Source organism: Rhineura floridana, chromosome 20 (assembly GCF_030035675.1).
Source record: "Rhineura floridana isolate rRhiFlo1 chromosome 20, rRhiFlo1.hap2, whole genome shotgun sequence".
Lineage (NCBI taxonomy): Eukaryota > Metazoa > Chordata > Lepidosauria > Squamata > Rhineuridae > Rhineura > Rhineura floridana.
In genome coordinates, this window is record NC_084499.1 from 6,595,933 (window position 1) to 6,617,747 (window position 21,815).

General features: G+C 47.0%; 1 protein-coding gene and 1 pseudogene across 3 annotated transcripts in view; both read right to left on the bottom strand.

Annotated features, from left to right (window-relative positions):
• Positions 1-21,815, bottom strand: part of SH2D3C (SH2 domain containing 3C) — a 125,197-nt gene that overhangs the window by 88,952 nt on the left and 14,430 nt on the right. Inside the window, exons 1-2 of one of the 3 annotated variants that reach the window (XM_061604381.1) lie at positions 21,190-21,210; positions 13,462-14,287 (exon numbers count right to left, since the gene is read on the bottom strand). In XM_061604381.1, the coding sequence (XP_061460365.1) occupies positions 13,462-14,117 (656 nt within the window). In that variant the 5' untranslated portion in view covers positions 14,118-14,287; positions 21,190-21,210. Of the gene's footprint in view, positions 1-7,287; positions 7,476-13,461; positions 14,288-21,189; positions 21,211-21,815 lie in introns of those variants that run through there. The other 2 variants (XM_061604380.1, XM_061604382.1) reach the window with 2 other exon arrangements.
• Positions 18,193-18,292, bottom strand: LOC133374043 (U6 spliceosomal RNA; annotated as a pseudogene).

Sequence of the window (21,815 nt, forward strand, 5' to 3'; positions counted from 1 at the left end):
GGCATGTACACACAGCGCACTGATGCAGCAACACGAGGTGGCACAACTGGGCTTATTTAAACACGTGCCAGCTGCACGTGCATGCAGAGATGATGTTGGCTCGGAGAATGGAGCTCCCACTCCGCAATCCGTGTCACTGTCCAGTTGTCCATGAGCCGATGTTCCAGGGATTGTGGAGCAGGAGCTCCCCCCTCCCAGCCCCAGCCGCAGATGCCGTCAATCAGCCTCATGGCCCTCAGCCAGTGCCCGACTGGCCTGACCCTGATCTGTGGCCTCAAATGTTTTTGCCTAGCTGGAACATGTCTTTGAACTGTTATAATGCCTCTTACTTACCTGGATTGAGAAGAGAGAGAGAGAGAGAGAGAGAGAGAGAGAGAGAGAGAGAGAGAGAGAGAGCACATGCGCACTTAGCTTTTGCTTGACTGGAAAGTAGCCTACAGCACAAAAGTCAAAGTTATGCCCATGATCCACCCACTTTTGCATCTGGCTCCATCTGCCCCTGGCGTGTGGCCCCCAAACTGAGAAGGCCCACTCCTGTGCTAGAGTGTTGGACTAAGACGGAGGAGACCCAGATTCAAACCCCGTTTGGCCATGAAGCTCACTGGGTACCCCTTGGCCAGTCACTTAACACTCAGTCTAGCCTACCTCACACAGTTGTTGTGAGGGTCCAATGTGGGTGCAGGATGAAAACCATATTCGGCATTCTGAGCACCGTGGAAGAACTGTAAGATGTGTAACAAATGCGCCTCTAAAGGCCGTTCCTGTGTCGGTGTCTCATTTCCTCGGCCGTGTTAGGATTTCTTGTTTGTTTATTTTATCTCTCTCTTCCACTCTCTTTCAACACCATTCAGAAGCAGCCCAATTCAGACCAAAAAAAGGCAGAGTTCAGCATCACTTGTGAAAGGGCCAAACTTTTTTGTCTTTTGATTACATAAGGTAACAGAATTTACCAAACAGTGGTTAAATGGTCACGTTTCTCTCTCCCTCCTGCCCCCTCTCCCCCCTCCCATCTCTTGCCCATCACAACAGTCTCTTTTTCCCTCTGACTCACGCCATGCTTCTGCCTTTCTTTGAAAAGTTTGCAGCATTCACAGCACACAGCCTGCCTCTTCAGCTATGTAGCCGTTGGTGGCCGGGAAACCCCAAACGGTCTTGAGATGGGAAAGTTGGGCCCATCCCACCCCCTGCTCCAAATATCAATCCATTCTTTTATTCGTTTACTCCTCTGAGAGCGCAAGAGAAATCTGCTCTTAAGGGAGTCCGCAGCACCAACTGCCCAAGGAAATGCACAAATAAAGCTTAGATGGGTGGAGATGGATTGGGGTGGGTAGGTTAGGGATGGAGAGATCTGCCCACTTCGGACTTCTCAGTTTCTCATTTTTCCAGTCTTAAATTCAGTACAACACATTTCTGCAGCAATCTGAGATTTTTTGTTTTAAAAAAAAAAAATCATTAAAATTCTTCAGCTTTTTAATGCAAATTTCTCCTAATAAACCCTGCCAGTCAGTGCAGGCAATACTGAGCTAGTTAGACCAATGGTCTGACACAGCATAAGGCAGCTTCCTATGTTCCTAATTAACTGACATTTATCATCTGCCCTTCCCAGCCGTTACACAAATCACACTGTCTTGTACCTATGCCCTTCCAAATAAAAAGGCCATCGACCTCCGCCTGAACATGGCCAGGGAAGAGGATTGCCAGATCTCCCACAGAAGGGAGTTCCAGAGATGTAACAGTCACATCTGCACCATACCTTAAAAGCACTCTTATACCATTTTAACAGTCATAGCTTCCCCTAAAGGATCCTGGGACCTGTAGCTCTGTGAGGGGTCTCCCACCAACTCTCAGCACCCTTAACAAACCACAGTTCTTCCCAGGATGCTTTGGGAAATGCCCAGACAGATAAAGTCGTATGAAAATGAAATGGATTGCCTTCACGTCGATTCCGACTTATGGCGACCCTACAAATAGGGTTTTCATGGTAAGCGGTATTCAGAGCAGAGCTTGGAAAAGTTACTTTTTTGAACTACAACTCCCATCAGCCCAATCCAGTGGCCATGCTAGCTAGGGATGATGGGAGTTGTAGTTCAAAAAAGTAACTTTTCCAAGCTCTGATTCAGAGGGGGTTTACCATTGCCTCCCTCTGAGGCTGAGAGGCAGTGACTGGCCCAAGGTCACCCAGCGAGCTTCCTGGCTGTGTGAGGATTCGAACCCTGGTCTCCCAGGTCATAGCCCAACACCTTAACCACTACACCACGGTGCCTAAATGTACAGTGTGGATATGACCACACTTAAGCTTTCCCACCATGCCCCATAAAAGCTAGAATTTCAGGGCTGTGTTAAGAAAACTATTGCCTTTAAAGAAAAGAAAGGCCCCAATCTTCCTTCAAGAGGGGGCTCAGAGGAGGGCTGTGTGCTTCTTCCCACTCCCTTCTATTCTCTCAACAACCCTGTGAGGTAAGGTATCTGAGAGGGGCACCAAGGGCACCCAATGAGCTTCACAGCTGGGCAGGGATCTGCACCCCATCTCTCCAGTGGCCAGCCTGAGCCTGACCCCAAAAAGACATTCACATTTTCTTTCCTTCCATCACTTAAAAGATTTCCAAATGAAGGCGCAGTAGCATAATGGCAAATTCAAAAATGCAGGGTCCCTTCATGACAGTCACACCACACCCCCTCACAGCCGCTCGCCCTTTTCCGCTTTCCCTCATGTCCTTTGCTCTCTTTGTTGTCTCCGAGTCCACACTCCACTACACCAGAAGTCTCTAGGAGCCGATCAGCATGAAAGGGGAAGTTGTGTGTTAGCTACTAGGAAGAGTCCTCTCAGTGGCTGACCCGCCTCCTTTGATTGGCTCCAATCATCACAAAAGAACAGGGACTCTTCTCAATGGCTATTATGCTTCATTTTCATGCTGATTAGCTCACACATAGGAACCTGGCTGAGACCCTGATCCCAAAAAAGTAGCGGGTGTGTGACACCCCCACACACACCCCCTGTGAAGGTACAAGAGTCAGGCATGGTAAATCTGTGCTCCAGGGGCTCAGAAGCCTCCCAAACACTGTGCTATTGCAAATCAGCATTGCTGGCAGGGCTTTTGGGGCAGAAGTCCGGGGTAGGGTTGCCAGGTTCAGGGCCTGAGACTGATCCTGTATCGTCAAGAGAACAGAAAGTCAGCCAAGTGCAGGTGTTCTTGCAACCCTGTAATGGGAAAAACCACAAGGTGGAATTCTCCTTTTCCCCCTGCACAACTTTTAAAGATACAGAAGACTTCTTGGTTGCCAGGCCCAGCAGGGGGAAGGGATAATTCCACCTTGTGATTTTTCCCATTACAGGGTTGCAAGAACACCTGCACTTGGCTGACTTTCTCTTCTCCTAAAGATACAGGATCAGGCCCTGAACCTGGCAACCTTAGTCCGGGGCCCAGCAGAATGAGCAGGAGGGCCCCGAATATAGCTGGGCTAGTTTGCCACGTTTCGGAAGCAAGTGCAGCTATACACTTTGTAAAAACGTGCTTCCAGCTGCCAAATTATCTATCTGCACCAGTGATTAAAACAGACCAGCTGCTGGCAGAATCACGGCAGGTCATAGGCAGGCTCTTTGCATGCAGTCTCCTATCCTGCTGGGAGTTATGTCCCATTGTCTTAATGGGACTTCCTTCTGCATAGAGATGGACAGAGTTGCACTTAATACCCCTGTGTTTCTTGTGCACTCTCCCCTCCTCTCTGTTAAGCACTATAGTCACGGGTCTTAGGGGAGCTTCCAAACAGGCGTTTATCGTGAGATCAGTGCTCCTCATGCATATAGTTTCTTTGAAGTATCTGCACAACATTATGGGCATCAAAATGCCAGCCTGTATATTATGTTCCCCCTTTGAATCTGGATCTATCCTTTCCATGGAAAATCTGGTAATTAAAAATATCTGTTGCCAACAACCCATTTGCGACGTCACAGTGAAGCATTTGCAAATTAGGCCCCTGTTTGGAAGCACTCTTAGGGTCCCTTCAGACGGGTGGTTTTGCAACATATGACTGATTCAGTAATAGTGCATTAGTGGTGGATTTATACTGGATCGTCCACATTTCATTGCGCTTTATTTCTGTGATGCTTCCCTAATGTTGCCACATTATTGCTGCCTGGAGGGGTTCTGTTGCACTACAGCACAACTAAAGCAGGTTGTTTTATACCACAAAAAAAAACCCCTGTGGTATAAAATGTTACAGGACTTCAAGCAAGAAGTTACAGGACATGCACTGAATGGAAATGAAGCAGTATGTCAACCTAAAATCTTCGCAGATACAAACAGTATTGAATGCAGGATCATGTATAACCGCCCTGATACTATCATGAGCACAAATCATCACGAGTGCACAATAAAAAGGATGTCTGGAAGGACGGTTAAAACGGCAGCTTTGTTTTTTAAAACTCTCTTTGACCTTTCTCCCAACCAGAAACACCCTCTTCTGCTGCTTCACAGCTAAAGCTAGGAGCAGAGCTATACATTATAGACAAGTGTGTATGGCAAAAAACGATGACTCCTACAATCCCCTTCTTTTGATGAACGGCTGATTTGAAGCTGAGGAGAGACAAGCGGGGGGAGTGAGTGCTTAATTTTCCCCCTTCTGACATATTTCTGCTGCAACTCCCCCTCCACTTGAAGTTCAAGGCATATGTTTACCTTCAAGGGATTCCCAAATGTTGCATTTGCCATAAAACATGTAGTCCAGTCCTTAATTAAGCCACTACCTCAGCTCTTCATATCCAATATGTAAATAAGTAACAACACTGGCCTACTTTGCACGGCTGTTGAAAATATTATTACTTAAACCAGATTAAGTGCTTGGAATACTGAGGAAAAACACATAACATGGGTTGGCCCCAAAGTTAGTCATATTTAGAGACATTAAAATCAACAGGACTTAAGTTAAGTCCCACTGGTTTCAGTTGGTTTACGTTAAGCATGATTAACTCTAGATCCAATCCCATGTGCATTTTAATTGTTATCATATTGATGGCCCTGCAATTCTGTACCAATATTAGATGATAATGGTGTGAAGATAAGGTAGCTAAGGAGGAGCTGGAAGGGCCTTCTTCCTTAGAGGCATTGAAGGAATAGAATACCTTCCTTCAAGGCAGGAGCTTGGTTTAGCTCAATGCTTTTCTGGCTCTCTTCCTAGGAACTCTGCACTTCCTCAGAAGCTTAGTGGGGAATCTAAATTAGAAGATTAATAATGTAGACAAGGTTCCCAGAACATTGGCAACACCCTCCATTTCCGTTACTGATCCTTGGCAATAAGGATGGGGGAGAAATTCAGTTCAGTTCCCATTTAAAACTTAATCTATCAAATTCACATTTTCTGAAATAATATGAAAGCCAAAACACAGCCATCTTTCAAAATTCACACTTATCCAAATTTTGCAATGCAGTTCTCCAACCATTAAGGGAAAATGTGTAAAAAATGAATGTATTAGTGAAAAAACATACAAAATGCATTATATTTGTAGAAATTCTTACAAAAATGTATACAACAGTCAAAACTGCAATCAAAAATGTGTCCATTTAGGGGAGATTTTGCATTAAAATGCTGAAGAATTTCCATGAGGATTTAGGAAAAAAATAGCTAAAATTTGCAGAAATGTGGAGAACTGAACGCAAGACTGGAAGAATGAGAAACCCAGAGAACTGAAATTGACAGATCCTTCCATCCCTACTTGGCAGAGTGGGTTTGGAGGTCTCCAATGGGCGGCAACATTTCAAGAGCTACTCCTGTCTCTTATGGGCCTAATGGCTCCCTCACCCCATAAACTGTAGGTCTTAGGGAGGAAAACCCAGTTGTATGAAACTTCATGCAAATTTCTACATGGAATTTCCAGTCGTGGGAACATTGCTTAACTATACACACTACTTACTAACATCACCCCACCTTGCAGCTAAAATTGGTGTGCAAATGACTAGTTGACTCACAAATGTACCCCACTCAATCTCTCAAGGTTTTGATGACTTCAATGTTATGAACTGTCTCTCCGTTGAGAAAATGTGGCCGCCATGCAGCTAATTGTTAGCTGCATAACAAGAGTCCTATTGAAATTGATGGGTAGAGTTAGTTGCGACTAGCTCAGGTCCCACTGTTTTTTGTGGGACTTAGGTGTGGCTAATTTCATTTTGATCTGTTGGGTTGCATGTAAAAGTTCTGCCTACTTGATTGATCTGCAATGGCTCTCTCCATGCATAAATCACTTAATCCTACATTCAACAATCACATTTATGTGTGACTCATCTTGCGATCCAAACCCACTCGAAAGGACCAACAGCCTGTCTACACATGACTTTTTGAATCTAGGTTTTCATTTTATCCAGCTGTTAGACAACCATCCCATGCAAGTGTTGCAAGAAAAAACATTATCCATCCAGAGCCAAAGCTGATCCTCTGCGTGTCCTACCAGAGGGGAAGCTTAAGGAGTGGTGGAAGAGGAACACGCAAATCCCTCTCACGTAACGTGGTGCCGTCCTTGTGGAGTGCGGGGTCCCACTCTAAAAGTTTTGCACTCAGTTGCCAAACCAAGAGTGGGAAGACAGTAGACACACTCTAATCTTTTTTTCACCAAAGCACTTTGATCAGATTAGGCAGTGTATCTACACCAAATCTCCCTCCCCATCCCTCTTTCTGCCCTGAAAGCAAAGTTAGTCACACGGGCACCACTATTCTAGAAATGCATCTGACAAAGTAGACTTTTGCCTGTGAAAGATTAAACCACCGTAAACCAGGCTTCAAGGTACCAGTGATCTTTTTTTGTCCTTCCTGCTGCTACTGAAAAGGTGACTGGGGAGGGAGAGGGAGACAGACTAGAAAGCTGGGGAAAGGCCACAGCTCACTGACAGAAGACATGCTTTGCGGAAGGCACCAGGGTCAGTCCCCAGTGCCTCCTGGTAAGGGCTGGCCAAGACCTCTGTCAGAAGCCTTAGAGAGCTGTTGCCAGTCACTGCCGAGTTGTGGACAATACTGAGCTAGATGGAGCAACGATCCGACTCTGCATAAGGCTGCTTCCGATGCCACCAGGGGGGAAGCTGTAGCGCGCTTTGCACGCAGCAGGCCCCCAAATCTCCAGCATCTCCAGGCAGGGCAGGGAAAGGCCCTCCTCCGTCTGAAACTCTGGAGAGATGCTGCCAGTCAGGGCTCAAAACACCAAGCAAAATGGGTCGACCGAAGGCAGCTTCCCACATTCCGAATCTGACCAACTCCCTTTTCCTTCTCAGGATGGCTGGCGAAAGGATCGCCGGCCCTGCTTACCTGGCGTGGCCCAGGGTGTGGTATCTCCTGCCCACTTCTGTCATCATCTCGCCTGGGTGGTTGCACCTTGAAAAGAACAGATGCTCTTCTCCTTCCCTCTGGAAGACACTGCCTTGACCGTCCAGATTTCTCAGCTGCTCCCGTCTCTCTCTTTCTGCCGGCACTGAACTTGTGGGAGTCTGAACTGGACACCCGGGTCCCTCCCTCTTGGTCTCTGTCTCTCCTCCCCAAAGCCCATGTCCCTCCTTCCCTCCCTCCCTCCCTCTCCTGGAATGCAAAGCCAAGCTGAGGCCTGGGAGCTGAGAGAAATTCCTCTTCATTAACATGCTTCTGGCCATCTCCAGCTTGTACAGAGGCTTTTCCATAATATGAACTGCCTGAGAAAACAAACCTCAAAGTTTGTGTGTGTGTGTGTGTGTTCACACTCAATCTGAGAGGACGACAGGGAAGAGGGACATTCTGATGATTTCAGCTGCAGGGCAGGAGGGAAATTAAAAACCATCTTGGGGGGTGGCCCAGGGGCCCCGGCTCTTCTGCTGCTTCCTCCCATATATCACTTTGCTTGTAAGGTGGCTAAGCACAGTGCTGGTGAAATCCCACACGCCCACTCCCAGAGATATCTATCCCAATAAATTAGCACATGAAAACTGCATGTCAAATGAAGTCATGGATCTGTGCCCCAATGTCCTTCAAGCACCTAGCAACATTTTAGAAGTGTCAGCACCAGTTAGGCAACTGATGGCAGTAGCGCACTTCAAACCTGGGTCCCCAGATGTTGCTGGACCTCAGCTCCCACCATCCGAGACTATTGGCTAAGCTGGCTGGGGATGATGGGAGTTTTAGTCCAACTGCATCTTGGGATCCAAGAAAGAGTGGTCTAGAGTGGGGCTCCAACATCTGAATCTTTTTTGGCAAAAATGTGTTGCGTTTTAACCTTTTTACTGTTGCTCTTTTAATTGTTTTAACAACATTTTAATTACTTGTTTTAACTGTTTTACTAATGCTTTTTGTAAACTGCCGAGAGGTTTTCTGCCATCAAGCAGTATACAAATCTTGTTAAATTAAAAAAATCGATGATGAGATATGAGACCAATCTATCCTTAACCTGAGTAGGGCTAGTGCATCTTTGTCCTTCTACTTCAGCAGAATCCTCATTGGCTTTTTCCCCTTCTAATAATGCTTGAGCATCCAATGACTATCTCCCTCATCACTACATGATGATTTTGAAACAAAGACTGGAGAAGACCTGCCCTGGAAGTGAGTATCTGAGCATCTGGGTGCCTGCTTGCTCACTCCTCTGGGTTGCTGTCTCTTGAGACAACTGAAGTCCCTGCTAAGTGCTGCAAGGACTGGGGAGCCCTGCCTGACCCTGACTCCAGAGACAGGCTGTAGTCAATCTTGCAGCCTCTTGCATCAGCTCCTTCCTGGGTCAGGGGGCATAAAAGCCTGGCTGCCCTTTTGTGCCACCCTCTATTCTTTAAAATTATTTTGGAGGACATTGGTAGAGGGGAGGGTGTATGGTGCTTGTGTAGTTCCTGCGCAGGGTGACAGCCTGTGCAGTGAACTGAACAATAGGAGAAAGTTGCCAGATGCCTTCAGAGTGAGAGTCTGTAACTAGCTGACGGTTGGCCCTCCCTGGGTGTGAGACGGGGAGGGAGTAGATGTGCCCTGTGTAAAAGATATTGAGTGGGTCTGACTGTTCCCAATTCTCACAGAAGCCTACTGGGATAATTGGCTCAGGTAGGTTTTGTTGGTGGGCTCTTGTTGTGTCCATATCAGGTGTTTTAGAGGACCCGTAGTAAGGAGGAACATGGGTAATGCCACCCCAATTTCAGTGATCATGGGTAGAGGCAGTTATGGCCATGGGGAGGTGGTGAACTACCACAGAACATGAGTCAAGGCTGTCTACTCCTTGTTCCTCGCTCCCACTCCTCTCATGGACGGGTTCCTTGTTGCTCATCTGCTATGCCCACTCGCCTGTGTGCTGTTGCTAATGCCAGATCAGCACACAATAAGACCACTCTCATCCATGATTTGATCATGGATGAAGGTGCCGATTTGGTGTGCATTACCAAGACCTGGGTGGGTGAGCTGGGAGGAGTTGATCTGACCCAGATTTGTCCACCTGGATACTCGGTGCAACACCAGCACAGGCTTCAGGGGGGGGAGGTGTTGCTGGGGTCTACAGAACTTCCATCTCTGTCACCAAGAAATGACTCTGTCTTGGAGCTGGCTGTGAGGGCTTGCATCTGGTGTTGGGCCAAGGAGACAGGAGACTAGGGAGACAGGAAACTAGGGTTGCTGCTGGTGTATCGTCCATCCTGCTGCCCGGCAGCTTCTCTGACTGAGCTGGTGGAGGCCATCTCAGCTGTAGTATTGGAGAAGCCCAGAATGATAGTCCTGGGTGATTTCAATGTCCATGCTGAGACTGCTTCTAGGGTTCTGGCTTGGGACTTAATGGCATCCAGGATGACCATGGAGCTGTCTCAAGTTGTCACTGGTCTGCCGCATAGGGCAGGGCACACCCTTGACTTGGAGGAAGGGGTGGCCTGGAGATGGGGGGGTGGATATCACCCCACTGTCATGGTCAGACCACTTCCTGGTGAAGTTTGGACATATGGTTCCAATCCTCCCCTGCAGGAGTGATGGATAGATTAAGATGGACCGCTCCTGGAGACTAATGGATTCCTGAATGCCCTGGGGGAGTTCCCAGTAGATAGAGAAGGTGACCCTGATGAAACCCTTGTCATGCTGTGGAAGAGCAAGGCGCATCGGGCTTTTGACACAGTTGCCCCCGAGCGCCTTCTCTGGCATTATGAAGCCCGGTTTCCACCTTGGTACACCAGTGAACTAAGGGCAATGAAACAGGCTGGACAACAACTAAAGTGTCCAGTGCAACATCTGCTGCAACTTCTTTGGAATGGTTTCAGTTGATGTGGCCTGATGACTTGGACAAGGTGCTTGTGACGATGCGGCCAACAATGTGTTCTCTTGTCCCTTGCCCTTCTTGGTTTATTAAAGCTTGCCGAGGGGGTTTGACTGAGTGGATCCAGGGTGTGGTCAACACATTGTTGCAGGAGGGAGTGGTTCCAACCATCCTGAAAGAGGCGGTGATCCGACTGCCCCTAAAAAGTCCACCTTGGACCCATTGGTTTGTGGCAACTACCGCCCCATCGCAAATATCCCCTTCTTAGGGAAGGTGATTGTGATGGTTGTGGAGCAGCAATTGCAAGTACTCTTGGATGAAACAGATTATCTTGACCCATCCCAGTCTGGGTTCAGGCCTGGATATGGGACTGAATCGGCCTTGGTCGCCCTGATGGATGACCTTTATTGCGAGAAGGACAGGGGGAGTGCAACCCTGTTATTCTTACTTGATCTCTCAGTGGCTTTTGATACCATTGACCATGTTATCCTTCTGGGCCAACTTCATGAGATGGGTATCGAAGGCACTGTTTTACAGTGGTTCTGATCCTATCTCCAGGGTCGTTTCCAGAGAATAGCATTGGGTGATTGTCTTTCGGCCCCCTGGCAATTGTGCTATGGGGTGCCACAGAGTACCATCTTGTTTCCCATGCTGTTTAACATCTATATGAAGCCCTTGGGAGCGGTCATCAGCAGATTTGGGGCGAGGTGTCAGCAGTACGCAGATGATGCCCAGCTCTATTTCTCTGTAACATCTGAATTCAGGAGAGGCCATGCAAGCTCTGGAGTGCTGCGTGAACTTGGTGGTGGGCTGGCTGAGGGCCAATAAACTGACTCTGAATCCTAACAAGATGGAGATGCTGTGAGTTGGTGGTTCTCGAGTTCAGGTAATTGGTCAGTTGCCTGCTTTGGATGGGGTCGTACTCCCTCTGAAAGAGCAGGTCCGTAGTCTGGGGGTGCTCCTGCATCCATCTTTGCCCCAGGTGACCTCAGTGGCTAGGAGTGCCTTTTACCAGCATCGGCTGGTAGTCTTACCAGCTGTCTAGCTGGGGCCGTTCCTGGACTGGGATACCCTGACCACTGTTGTCCATGCACTGGTAACCTCTAGGCTGGATTACTGTAATGCGCTCTATGTGGGGCTGCCCTTGAGGCTGGTCTGGAAGCTGCAGCTGGTGCAAATGCGGCGGTGAGACTGCTCACTGGGGCAGGGTATTGCCAACATGTTACCCTGCTACTGAAATAATTGCACTGGTTACGTATTAGCTACCGGAAGTTCAAGGTTCTAGTTTTTGTGTACAAAGCCCTATACAGCTTGGGACCTGGATACCTGAAAGACCGTCTTATCCCTTATACGCCCAGTCTGCAGGTGAGAACCTCCTGCAGATACCATCTTATCAGGAGGTCCGTTCCACACAACATAGGAAATGGACCGTTAGTGTGGTGGCACTTACCCTGTGGAATTCCCTCCCCTTAAATATTCGACAGGCACCACCTCCGTTATCTTGTCGGTGCCTACTGAAGACCTTCCTCTTTCAACAAGCCTTTTAAGCAGAGCCCTTATCCCAGTCTGTGTCTGTTGGAATTGCTTTTTAATATATTTTTACAGCTTCTTTTTTTAAAAAAGAGATGTTTTTAAAGCTTTTTAAAAATGTTTTTAAAGATGTTTTGCTTTAATATGTTTTTAATGATGGTTTTGTTTTAATATATTTCAAAGTCTGTTTTTATGATGTGTTAAAGTGTTTTTAGTGCTTGCCGCTCTGGGCTCTTACTGGGAGAAAGGGCGGGATATAAATCTAATAAATAATAATTATAAAGCCCCAACTGAATAAACTTGCCTGTTTTTTGCTTTTTCATATTTTTCTCACTTTTCTCTTCTGTGCTCCAGACTGGTATCTGTACTCCATAATGTTAGTTTCCTCTTAAAACAATGCCAAAACACATGTAGTCTTGTTCCAGCGTGTTCTAATCACCGATCAAATAATAAGAGCTGACATGCGCTCCCATCTATTAGCTTTCTCTTCATCTGCCACTGTGGCGTACACGCAGGCCCCACTTACACAGCAGACTCCGTTCCGGACCCCCGCCATAAAGCGGAAATCACCGTAAAGCGGAACCCCATTGAGTATAACGGGGTGCGTCGCGCGAAAATGCCGCAAAAGAGATCTTGTACAAAACAGCTATACTAAAAATAAAAATAATATTTGCCCTGGCAGGTACAAGAGACAGAAAAGAGAGGAAAGGAAGGGACAGTCTCTCATGTGAGTGACTCCAAATCCTCTCCTGGGTTCACGCAACACACAATTTTTTAATATTTTTTTTAATTGCCGTTTTGAGCAAATCTGGTATATTGGAAAACTTGCATTGCAAATCTTATTATTATTTTTTTAAAAGCGCTTGTACAGAAACAAACAAATACTTGCAGGCATGCCCGTTATGGACCTCTAGTTTCTAGAATTTATGGTGGGTGGGAAAGTACTAATTGAGGGGAGGGGACAACACCACATTGTGCGAATATCCCATCATCCCGACCATCTGGCTGTGCTGACTGGGGCTGATGGGAGAAGAGCTGGAGACCAACAAATATCTGAAGGGATAGCCCTGCTATTGCCCTGTCCGGGTGTTCCAAATCCCTCCCACAATGACAGAGAGTAAGGAGAAATGCGCTAGCTCTCCAGCCCACCCCCTTTAAGCACTGCCCACTAGTGTGGATGGGAAACACCAGGATAGATTTGGGAGTAGAGAGGGGGGAGAAATTCGATTCAGTTCACATTTAAAGCCAAATCTATCAAAGTCGCACTTTCCGAAACAATACGAGAACCAAAACAGCCGTCCTTTGAAATTTGCACTGATTTGAATTGATGGACCAGTGTGGCGTAGCGGTTAAGGTGCTGGACTACGGCCTGGGAGACCAGGGTTCAAATCCCCACGTAGCCATGAAGCTCACTGCATGACCTTGGGCCAGTCACTGCCTCTCAGCCTCATGAAAACCCTGTTCATAGGGTCGCCATAAGTCGGAATCGACTTGAAGGCAGTACATTTTAAAAAAATTCTATCCTTGTTTGGGAGGCATAAAATGGAAAGCACTTGTGGGTGGATGAAGGCACACAAACACACTCATACAGAAACCATGTCCCACACGTGCATGAATGCCCTAGTGTGGATGCAGCCAGAACCTGACTACTCCAGCATTCACACAAAGACTGTCTTTTGAACGCTGTTGTTCAGCAACAGATACGGCTTTTATCTTACCTCTTATCTAAATGTTCCTGAGGGGGTCTCTCTCTAGTAGCTTGCTCTTTGGACAAAATGGGTTCTTTGGGGGCTTGCGTATCGGCATGTTCCTCAGCGGCTTTTCCAGGGGCCTGCACAAACTCCTGCTTAGACCTCCTGGGTTCCTCTTTGGGCTGTCTTCTTGACCGCCCAGAGCCGGTTCTCGGCAAAGTCCCTGTGTGGCTGTACATATCACACGACCGGGCATACGGGGGCAGGCTTTGTGGCCCAGTATTCAAGTCGTCCTGTGCACCCTCAAAGGCGGGCTTCCCAGGGACCTGGGGAGAGTCCTGCTTATTCCTCTTTGTTTTCTCTTGGGGTCCCTCAGAAGTCTGCCTGGGCTCCGGAAAACACTTGGAGGTGCTGATCACGACGACGGCCCTCACAGCTTGGGAGCGGGCCTGGCTGTGCTTGGCTTTGGATGAGAACAACTTTGTCTTCTCCTTGTGCTCTGCTCCCCCACCTTCCAAAGAAGTGTCTTTTGGGGGGACAGGTGCCACGGCTGTCAAACTGGGCCCCGGGGCGGTTGGTGACTCTGCCTCCTGAGCCCCCCCTTTGGGTGCCCCTTTGTCTTTGGCCTTTCCCCTCGACTGTCCAGAATGGCCCCTAGGCATGGTCCCCATGTGGCTGTACATATCACATGACCGAGCATATGGGGACGGGCTTTTGGGCACAGCGTTTAAGTCGTCCTGCGTGCTTTCAAAGGTGGGTGCCAGGAAGCCATTGGGGGCGGCGGAGACACGGCGGATGGTGAACGTCCAAGGAATGCTGCTCAAGCTGCCAAAGCCTTTGAACCTGAAGAACTCTGGAGAAGAAAAAGAAGGGGACAGTCGAAGCTTCTGAGGGGGCACATTCCGGAAGATTCCGTATTAATTTGTACCCGTGAGGTGCAGTGGTTAGAAGAACAGACAGGGGTCAGGGAGACCCAGGATCAGAGTTCTCTGAGTGACCTTGGACCAAGCACTGTAGCCCAGGAACAGCCAGCCTGATGCCTTCCAGATACTGCTGGACTACAACTCCCATCATCCCTGACCATTTGGCTATGCTGGTTGGGGCTGATGGGGAGCTGGAGACCAACAAATATCTGGAGGGATAGCCCTGCTATTGCCTTATCTGGGTGTTCCAAATCCCTCACACAATGACAGAGAGCAAGGAGAAATACGCTAGCTCTTTGGCCCATCCCTTTCATTCTTCATGCGTCTGAGGAATAACTTAGAATCAGAGGATAGTAGAGTTGGAAGGGGCCTCTAAGGCCATCAAGTCCAACCTCTTGCTCAGTGCAGGAATCCAAGTTAAAGCATCCCCGACAGGTGGCAGTCCAGCTGCCCTCATGAATGCTTCCAGGGTTGGAGAGCCCACCACCTCCCTAGGTCATTGGTTCCACTGTTGTACCATTCTAACTTCTGAAGCAGAGAGCCTGCCCTAGCCATGAAAACTCCCCACACAAAAAAGCAGGGTTCTAAAATGCATGGGGGAGCCTACACAAAGAGAAAAGGGCTCCCCACACCCAGTGCAGAACTTATCCGGCCCCCCAAGTCATGGAACCCAATGGGGAATGGCAACAGGGGATAGTAGCAGAAGAAGCGCCCCCGTCCCCACTCTCCCTCTTTGTCACATGAGGGATTCAGAATGCCTGAAAGGGGTTCTCTCTCAGCCTAACTTACCTCACAAGGTTGTTGTGCGAACACAATGAGGAGGAAGAGAACCACTTATACCAGCCTGAGCTACTTCAAGGAAGGAGAGGATATAAATATGAAATTAATAAATTATGCTCCACATTCTACACTGTCCTGCACTGCTTGAATTTTGGGCCTCAATTTCCTCTAAAAACACCATTTTCCTATACCTTTTCTGTACCCTTTCACACATCTGACAAAGTGGGCTCTCTGGCCCACACAAGCTTGAGCATAATAAATGTATTTGTCTGGAGGGGCCACTCAACCTTTCCATGTTTTGTCACAGGGGTGGGTGGGTAGAGGATGGCAGGGAGAGCTGATGACCCCCTGCCCTCTCACTCCTCCCCTCAAGCAATCATAATTTGCCAGGCCAACCGAATGGGCAATGGAGGATTGGAAGTCTGGAATCGTGGCACACAAAGAACGGAGGCAGCGGGCAAGATGAAGGAGGTATGAAAATTGGAGGGAGAAATATCAATAATCTAAGGTGTGCAGACAATACCATACTACTGGCAGAAACCAGTAATGATTCGAAGGGAATGCTGGTGAAAGCTAAAGAGGAAAGCGCAAAAGCAGGACTGCAGCTGAATGTCAAAAAGACTAAACTAATAACAGAAGATTTATGTAACTTTAAAGTTACCAGTGTGGTGTAGCGGTTAAGGTGTTGGACTACGACCTGGGAGATCAGGGTTCAAATCCCCACGTACCCATGAAGCTCACTGGGTGACCTTGGGCCAGTCACTGACTCTCAGCCCCATGAAAACCCTATTCAAAAGGTCGCCATAAGTCGGAATCGACTAGAAGGCAGTACATACATAAAGTTGACAATGAGGACATTGAACTTGTCAAGGATTATCAATACCTCGGCACAGTCATTAACCAAAATGGAGACAATAGTCAAGAGATCAGAAGAAGGCTAGGACTGGGGATGGCAGCAGTGAGAGAACTAGAAAAGGTCCTTAAAGGCAAAGATGTATCACTGAACACTAAAGTCAGGATCATTCAGATCATGCTATTCCTGATCTCTATGTATGGATGTGAAAGTTGGACAGTGAAAAAAGCAGATAAGAGAAAAATCAACTCATTTGAAATGTGGTTTTGGAGGAGAGCTTTGTGCATACCATGATGGACTGAGAAAAATGATTGGGTGTTAGAACAAATTAAACCAGAACTATCACTAAAAGCTAAAATGATGAAACTGAGGTTATCATAGTTTGGATGCATAATGAGAAGACATGGTTCAGTAGCAAGGACAATAATGCTGGGAAAAACAGAAGGGAGTAGACAAAGAGGAAGGCCAAACAAGAGATGGATTGATTCCATAAAGGAAGCCACAGGCCTGAACTTACAAGATCTGAACAGATGCTATTGGAGGTCGCTGATTCATAGGACTTGCAGGAGCATAACACACACAAAAAAATACTAACTGCTTCATTTACACTTTTACACTGTGTATTTTATCCCCGCTCAGTCATGAAGCTCTGTGGGTGACTTTGGGCCAGTCACAATTTTATTTAGTATTTATTTATTTATTACATTTATATCCCACCTTTCCTTCAAGGAGCTCAAGGTGGCGCATATGGTTCTCCTCTCTCCCCACTTTATCTGCACAAAAACCTTATGAGGTGGGTTAGGCTGGGAAACTGTGACTGGCCCAAGATCACCCAGCAAGCTTCATGGTGGAATGGGGATTTGAACCCTGGTCTCCCAGGTCCTCATCCAGCACTCTGACCACTACACCACTCTGGCTATCTCTCAGTCAACCTACATCACAGGGTTGTTGTGAGGACAAAACATAGGGAAAGGAGGGAGAGCCTCATATGCCACCTTGGGCTCTTGGGAAGAAAGATGGAGTGTCAATGTAATAAAATTAATAAATAAAATAAAAAGTGTGTGTGGGGATACGCAAGACCACAACAGTTGTATATACTCTAGCTCTACCAAATGACCAGGGCTAACCTGTTATTTTCTGTTCCATAGCCATCCTTCAAAATTTAGACTTACCTGAATGTTTGCAAACATGCATAGACTAGGGGGAACTGTCTGTAAAAATGCATATATCATTGAATATACAAAAATGCATTGTATTGGGAGGCATTGCTTTCAAAACTATGTACATGAGTGACAACTGCATACAAAAATGTGTTTGTTAGATGAAATTTGCACTAAAGTGCTGAAGAGTTTTCATGAGGATTTTTTTAAAGTGCAAACTGCTGCAGAACTGAATTTAAGATTGCTACAATGAAAAAGAGAAGCAAAACTAACAGATTCTTCCAGCCCTAGGGAGAATGGCAGAGCCAAGAAGTATAAGAAGAGAGGCCAAATTGGCAGGTGACGAGAGGTGAGGGTGCTGTAATACCAGTGGAGGGGGGGGAGAGGCATAAATAATTCCTCAGTGAAAGCTGGGATGGAATTTCGGGGCCAACCAGCCCCAGGAATCCACACAAGAGACACCTGCTGCTGTTGCCTCCTCCTCTCTCAGCAAAACACAGACAGCAGCAGAGAAAAAGCAGCAGCACTGCCTGGCCCAGCTGCAGAGAACAATTGATTACATGCCTCTCATAGTGACTCCTGCATGCTCCCTTGCAGGTGTTTGCAGCTATATTCAGACACCATCAATTGCAGCCGTTGTACCGGCAGGGCAGGACTTTGGGGCAGACGTCCAGGGCCCCATTCAGTAGAACGAATGGGGGGACCCTCACATGCAGCAGGGAATGAAGTGATACATACTGCCATGTAAAGAGGGAGCCCCCTGAAGACCATTAAATCCAGAGTCTGAAATTACCTAGCTTCACCACTGTCTCTTGCCCATGGCATCCATAATGGCATGTACACTGTGTTTTCCACCTTGTACTAGGCACTGAGTGCATCCTCTGCTACAATGATTGTCTTGCAGAAATTTATTTATTTATTTTATTATTTGATTTATGTCCCGCCCTTCCTCCCAGCAGGAGCCCCAGGTGGCAAACAAAAGCACTAAAAACACTTTAAAACATCATAAAAACAGACATTAACAAAATAAGTTTAAAAACATAAAAATATGGAACGCTTCACGAATTTGCATGTCATCCTTGTGCAGGGGCCATGCTAATCTTCTCTGTATCGTTCCAATACCAATATCGTTCTAATACAATACTGGTACCATTAGGATCAGAATGCAGTGTATTAAAGACTTCAGCTCTCCTTTGTCCACAACTTAAGTTTCTAGTCCTCAAGAAACTCAAGATGGGCTTGAAACTGTGTGGACAATAAAACCTGGTAAAAGAAACTTGACGGGGAGGGAGCTGAGCTGATTTTTGATGACTGGGGCAGGACTGCAGGATTCCCATCCCCCCAATACAAATGTACCTAATTCTGTCTAGATTGCAGAATACATTCCAGCTTTTCTTAGTTGCAGAATCTGGGTTGCCTGGGCACAGAATGTTTAGGTTTTGTTGTTGGTTTGTTTACCTACACAGCACTGGTAAGGAAGGACTTGTGGGCACCTCCAGATGTTGCATTTGCAGCTATTTACTGTTGTTATTATTATTTTGCAGTGAAATTAGATCACACATTAAAGTTCAAGAGAGAATTAAGTGCCCTCAGACCCACATGGCACTGAAAGTAGCACAAGCCACACATCTCTCAAAGCAAGAGGGTAGAACCTGCGGTGGAGATTGGCCTCAATGAGGTTTGGTGGTCTGAGACGCCTTTGTCCAGGAAACGGGTAGATAATGCCTGTGCTGAAGCGTGTGCTGCTTTGTAACAGCAATCTGGATACACTGCCACACAGAAATACCCACGCCCACACAGAGCTATTGTGTGAAGAGACTGCCTTCAGGCTGGAAGACAGCCGCATGCACTGCAGCAGATATTATCTACCCACTTCCTGTACGAAGGCATGTCGGTCCACCAACCTCACTGTCGCTGCAGGCATCTTTTGAGCAAATCGCTGGCACCTGCTTGTATCAAATGCAATGTGTTAACTCAAGTTACATTTACAATTGTGACAAAACAGGATGAGCTTGCCCCTCACAGAGGGACTATACCTCAGTGGCAGAGCACATGCGCTGCATGCAGAAGGTCCCAAATTCAATCCCTAACACCTCCAGCAAGGGCTAGGAAAGACCCTTGCCTGAAACCCTAGAGAGTCACTGCTCGTCAGTGTAGACAATTCTCTGCTAGATGGGCCATGGTCTGATTTGATATGAGGCTGCTTCATATTTAAATTAGCCCTGTATTAAGAACCATAAGGACTGGAACCTTACTTTATTGTGAGGGAAAGGGCTGTAACTCAGTGGTAGGAGAGCACCTGCTTTGCGCATAGAAAATTCTAGTTTCTATGCAGAGCTGGCAAAGATCTGTGTCTGAAAACCTGGAGAGGTTCTGCCAGTCATTGTAGAACATGGTGCCTTGCATATATTGTTCGAGTCCAGCTTTTATCACCCCCAGCTGCAAAGGGATTATGAGAGTCATAGACATATTTGGATGTTGGTTGCCCCTGGTGTAACATAATACAGAGCTAGATGGGCCAGTGATCTGACTCCATAAAAAGCAGCTTCTTACGTTCTTAGGGCCTGTCTTGTCTTGGAGCCTACTTGTCCTAGAATAGGACAAGGCTAACTGGACAGCCTAGCCTGTTCCTATCCCTTTAATAAGAAGTTTACGCCCGCAGTTGAAGCTTTTAATGTCCTGAGGTCTTTTCAAATATATTAACATTTTAATTTAATTAAAATATATTAATTTAATTGCTTACATTTATAACCAACCTTTCCTCCAAGGAGCACAATAATGTATACATAGTCCTCTCCTCCTTTTATCCTCACAACAACCCTGTGAAGTAGGTTAGGCCGAGAGATGGCAACCAGCCTAAGGTCACCCAATGAGGACTTCATGGGCAAGTGGAGAGACTTGAACCTGGGTCTCCCCAGTCCTAGTCCAATACTCTAACCACCACACCGCAATGAAACATGATGAAACCCATTCCTGCTTTCCTTACTGTTCTGCTCCCCCTCACTTGGGTGTTCATATCCCCAGTCTGTCATCTGGAAAGGGCTACAGTAACCTGCAAAAATTTCTGCGAATCAAACCTGTTTAAAAGACAGATACACAGGTTGGTTTCAAAATTGGCAGGACCACCTCATGAGGGCTAGAAACTTAATCTGTATGGTAAATTCACTGTGTATCAGTTGACCAAATAAGTCACCTTAATTGCCTGAAGAAACCAGTCAATGTTTTTTGACAGGCCAATAAATGGTGCAATTCATCTGAGTTTATATAATTCACCCTAACACAGAACCCAGGGCAGGTAACACCACACTATCCAAAAGCAAAATATAGACAATTAAAATAACCTTGTTATTTGCTTAACCTATCTGCACCATACACTTAAAACAGTCTCATACAACTTTAAAAAGTCATGGCTAAGTTCCCTGGGAAGAAGGACTGATTGTTAAACCAGTCTGGGAACTGTAGTTCTGTGAGGGAAAATAGGGGTCTCCTAACCACTCTCAGCCCCTTAACAAACTACAATTCCCAGGATTCTTTGGAGAAAGCCATGACGGTTTAAACTGGTATGAGACTGCTTTAAATGCATAGTGCAGATGGGCCTGCACTGACCATCAATGTTCTGGCACAGCAGGAATGGTAATAATTAGTGAGCATTATATTGCTTGCCTGTTTCCTAGACTCAAAGTGCTTTACACCAACACGAGCTTGCAACATTTCTCCTCTCTTTCAGAGCGCCTGCGCCCTTTCACAACTACATTACAGGTGAAAGGACCACAGATGCCAAGAGGGGAAACACCTCTCTAGCTGATTCCTGTTTGTCACGCATTTGTCAAAAGCACTTCTTAGTTTAACCAAAAAAAAAAAAGAACAGAGGAGGCAATCTTGTCTTTACATGGGGGTGGAGGTGGGGACAGAGAGACTGTCATTGCACCCCCTCCCACAAACCCCCTCCCCAGAGGTCTTCCCCAGACCCAGCTTCCAAGGCGCTCAGTGGCAAGCAAGAAACAGAGGCTGAATCTGTGTTCCTCTGCCCGTTACTTACTTTTCAAGCCTCCTCCTCTTTTCTGGCTGTCAGCCATCTCTCAGATGCTTCTTCTGACAGGGCACCGCTGGAAGGAGAAGTGTGCCAAAGTTGTACTACGCTTTCATCGGGGCCTCCCCACCCTCCTTCCTTTCTCACACCCTCCCCCTCCCGCTTTCTGTATTGCTCACATTTCCTCTCTCAGCCATTGCACAACCGTCCCTGTCACACGCGCACGCCTGGGCCTCTTCTGCGTCCTCCCCTTTAAAAAAAACCTGGCTACTCAGAAAATCCTGCGGTCACTTCTAACGCACGCCTGCTTTGCAATGCAAAGGTTGCAGGTTCAACGCCCAGGGTCCCCTGGGAGGTCTTGGAAAGATCCCCATCTGAAACCCCAGAGAGATGCTGCCAGTCAGTGTACAGAAGATGGAGACCAGGGAACTTTTTCATTAGATTTCTATCCTGCCCTTCCTCCCAGTAGGAGACTAGGGCTGTTGCGGACCTTTATACCTTGGGGGTAATCAGTCAGGGGTTGCTTGCTTGTAGTGGGTTGGACTATAGCCCAAAGTGGGTGGAGCTAGACCCAAACATGGGAGGAGCCAGAGGCCAAAGTGGGTGTAGTCTGCAACACTGCAGGATTATGTAAT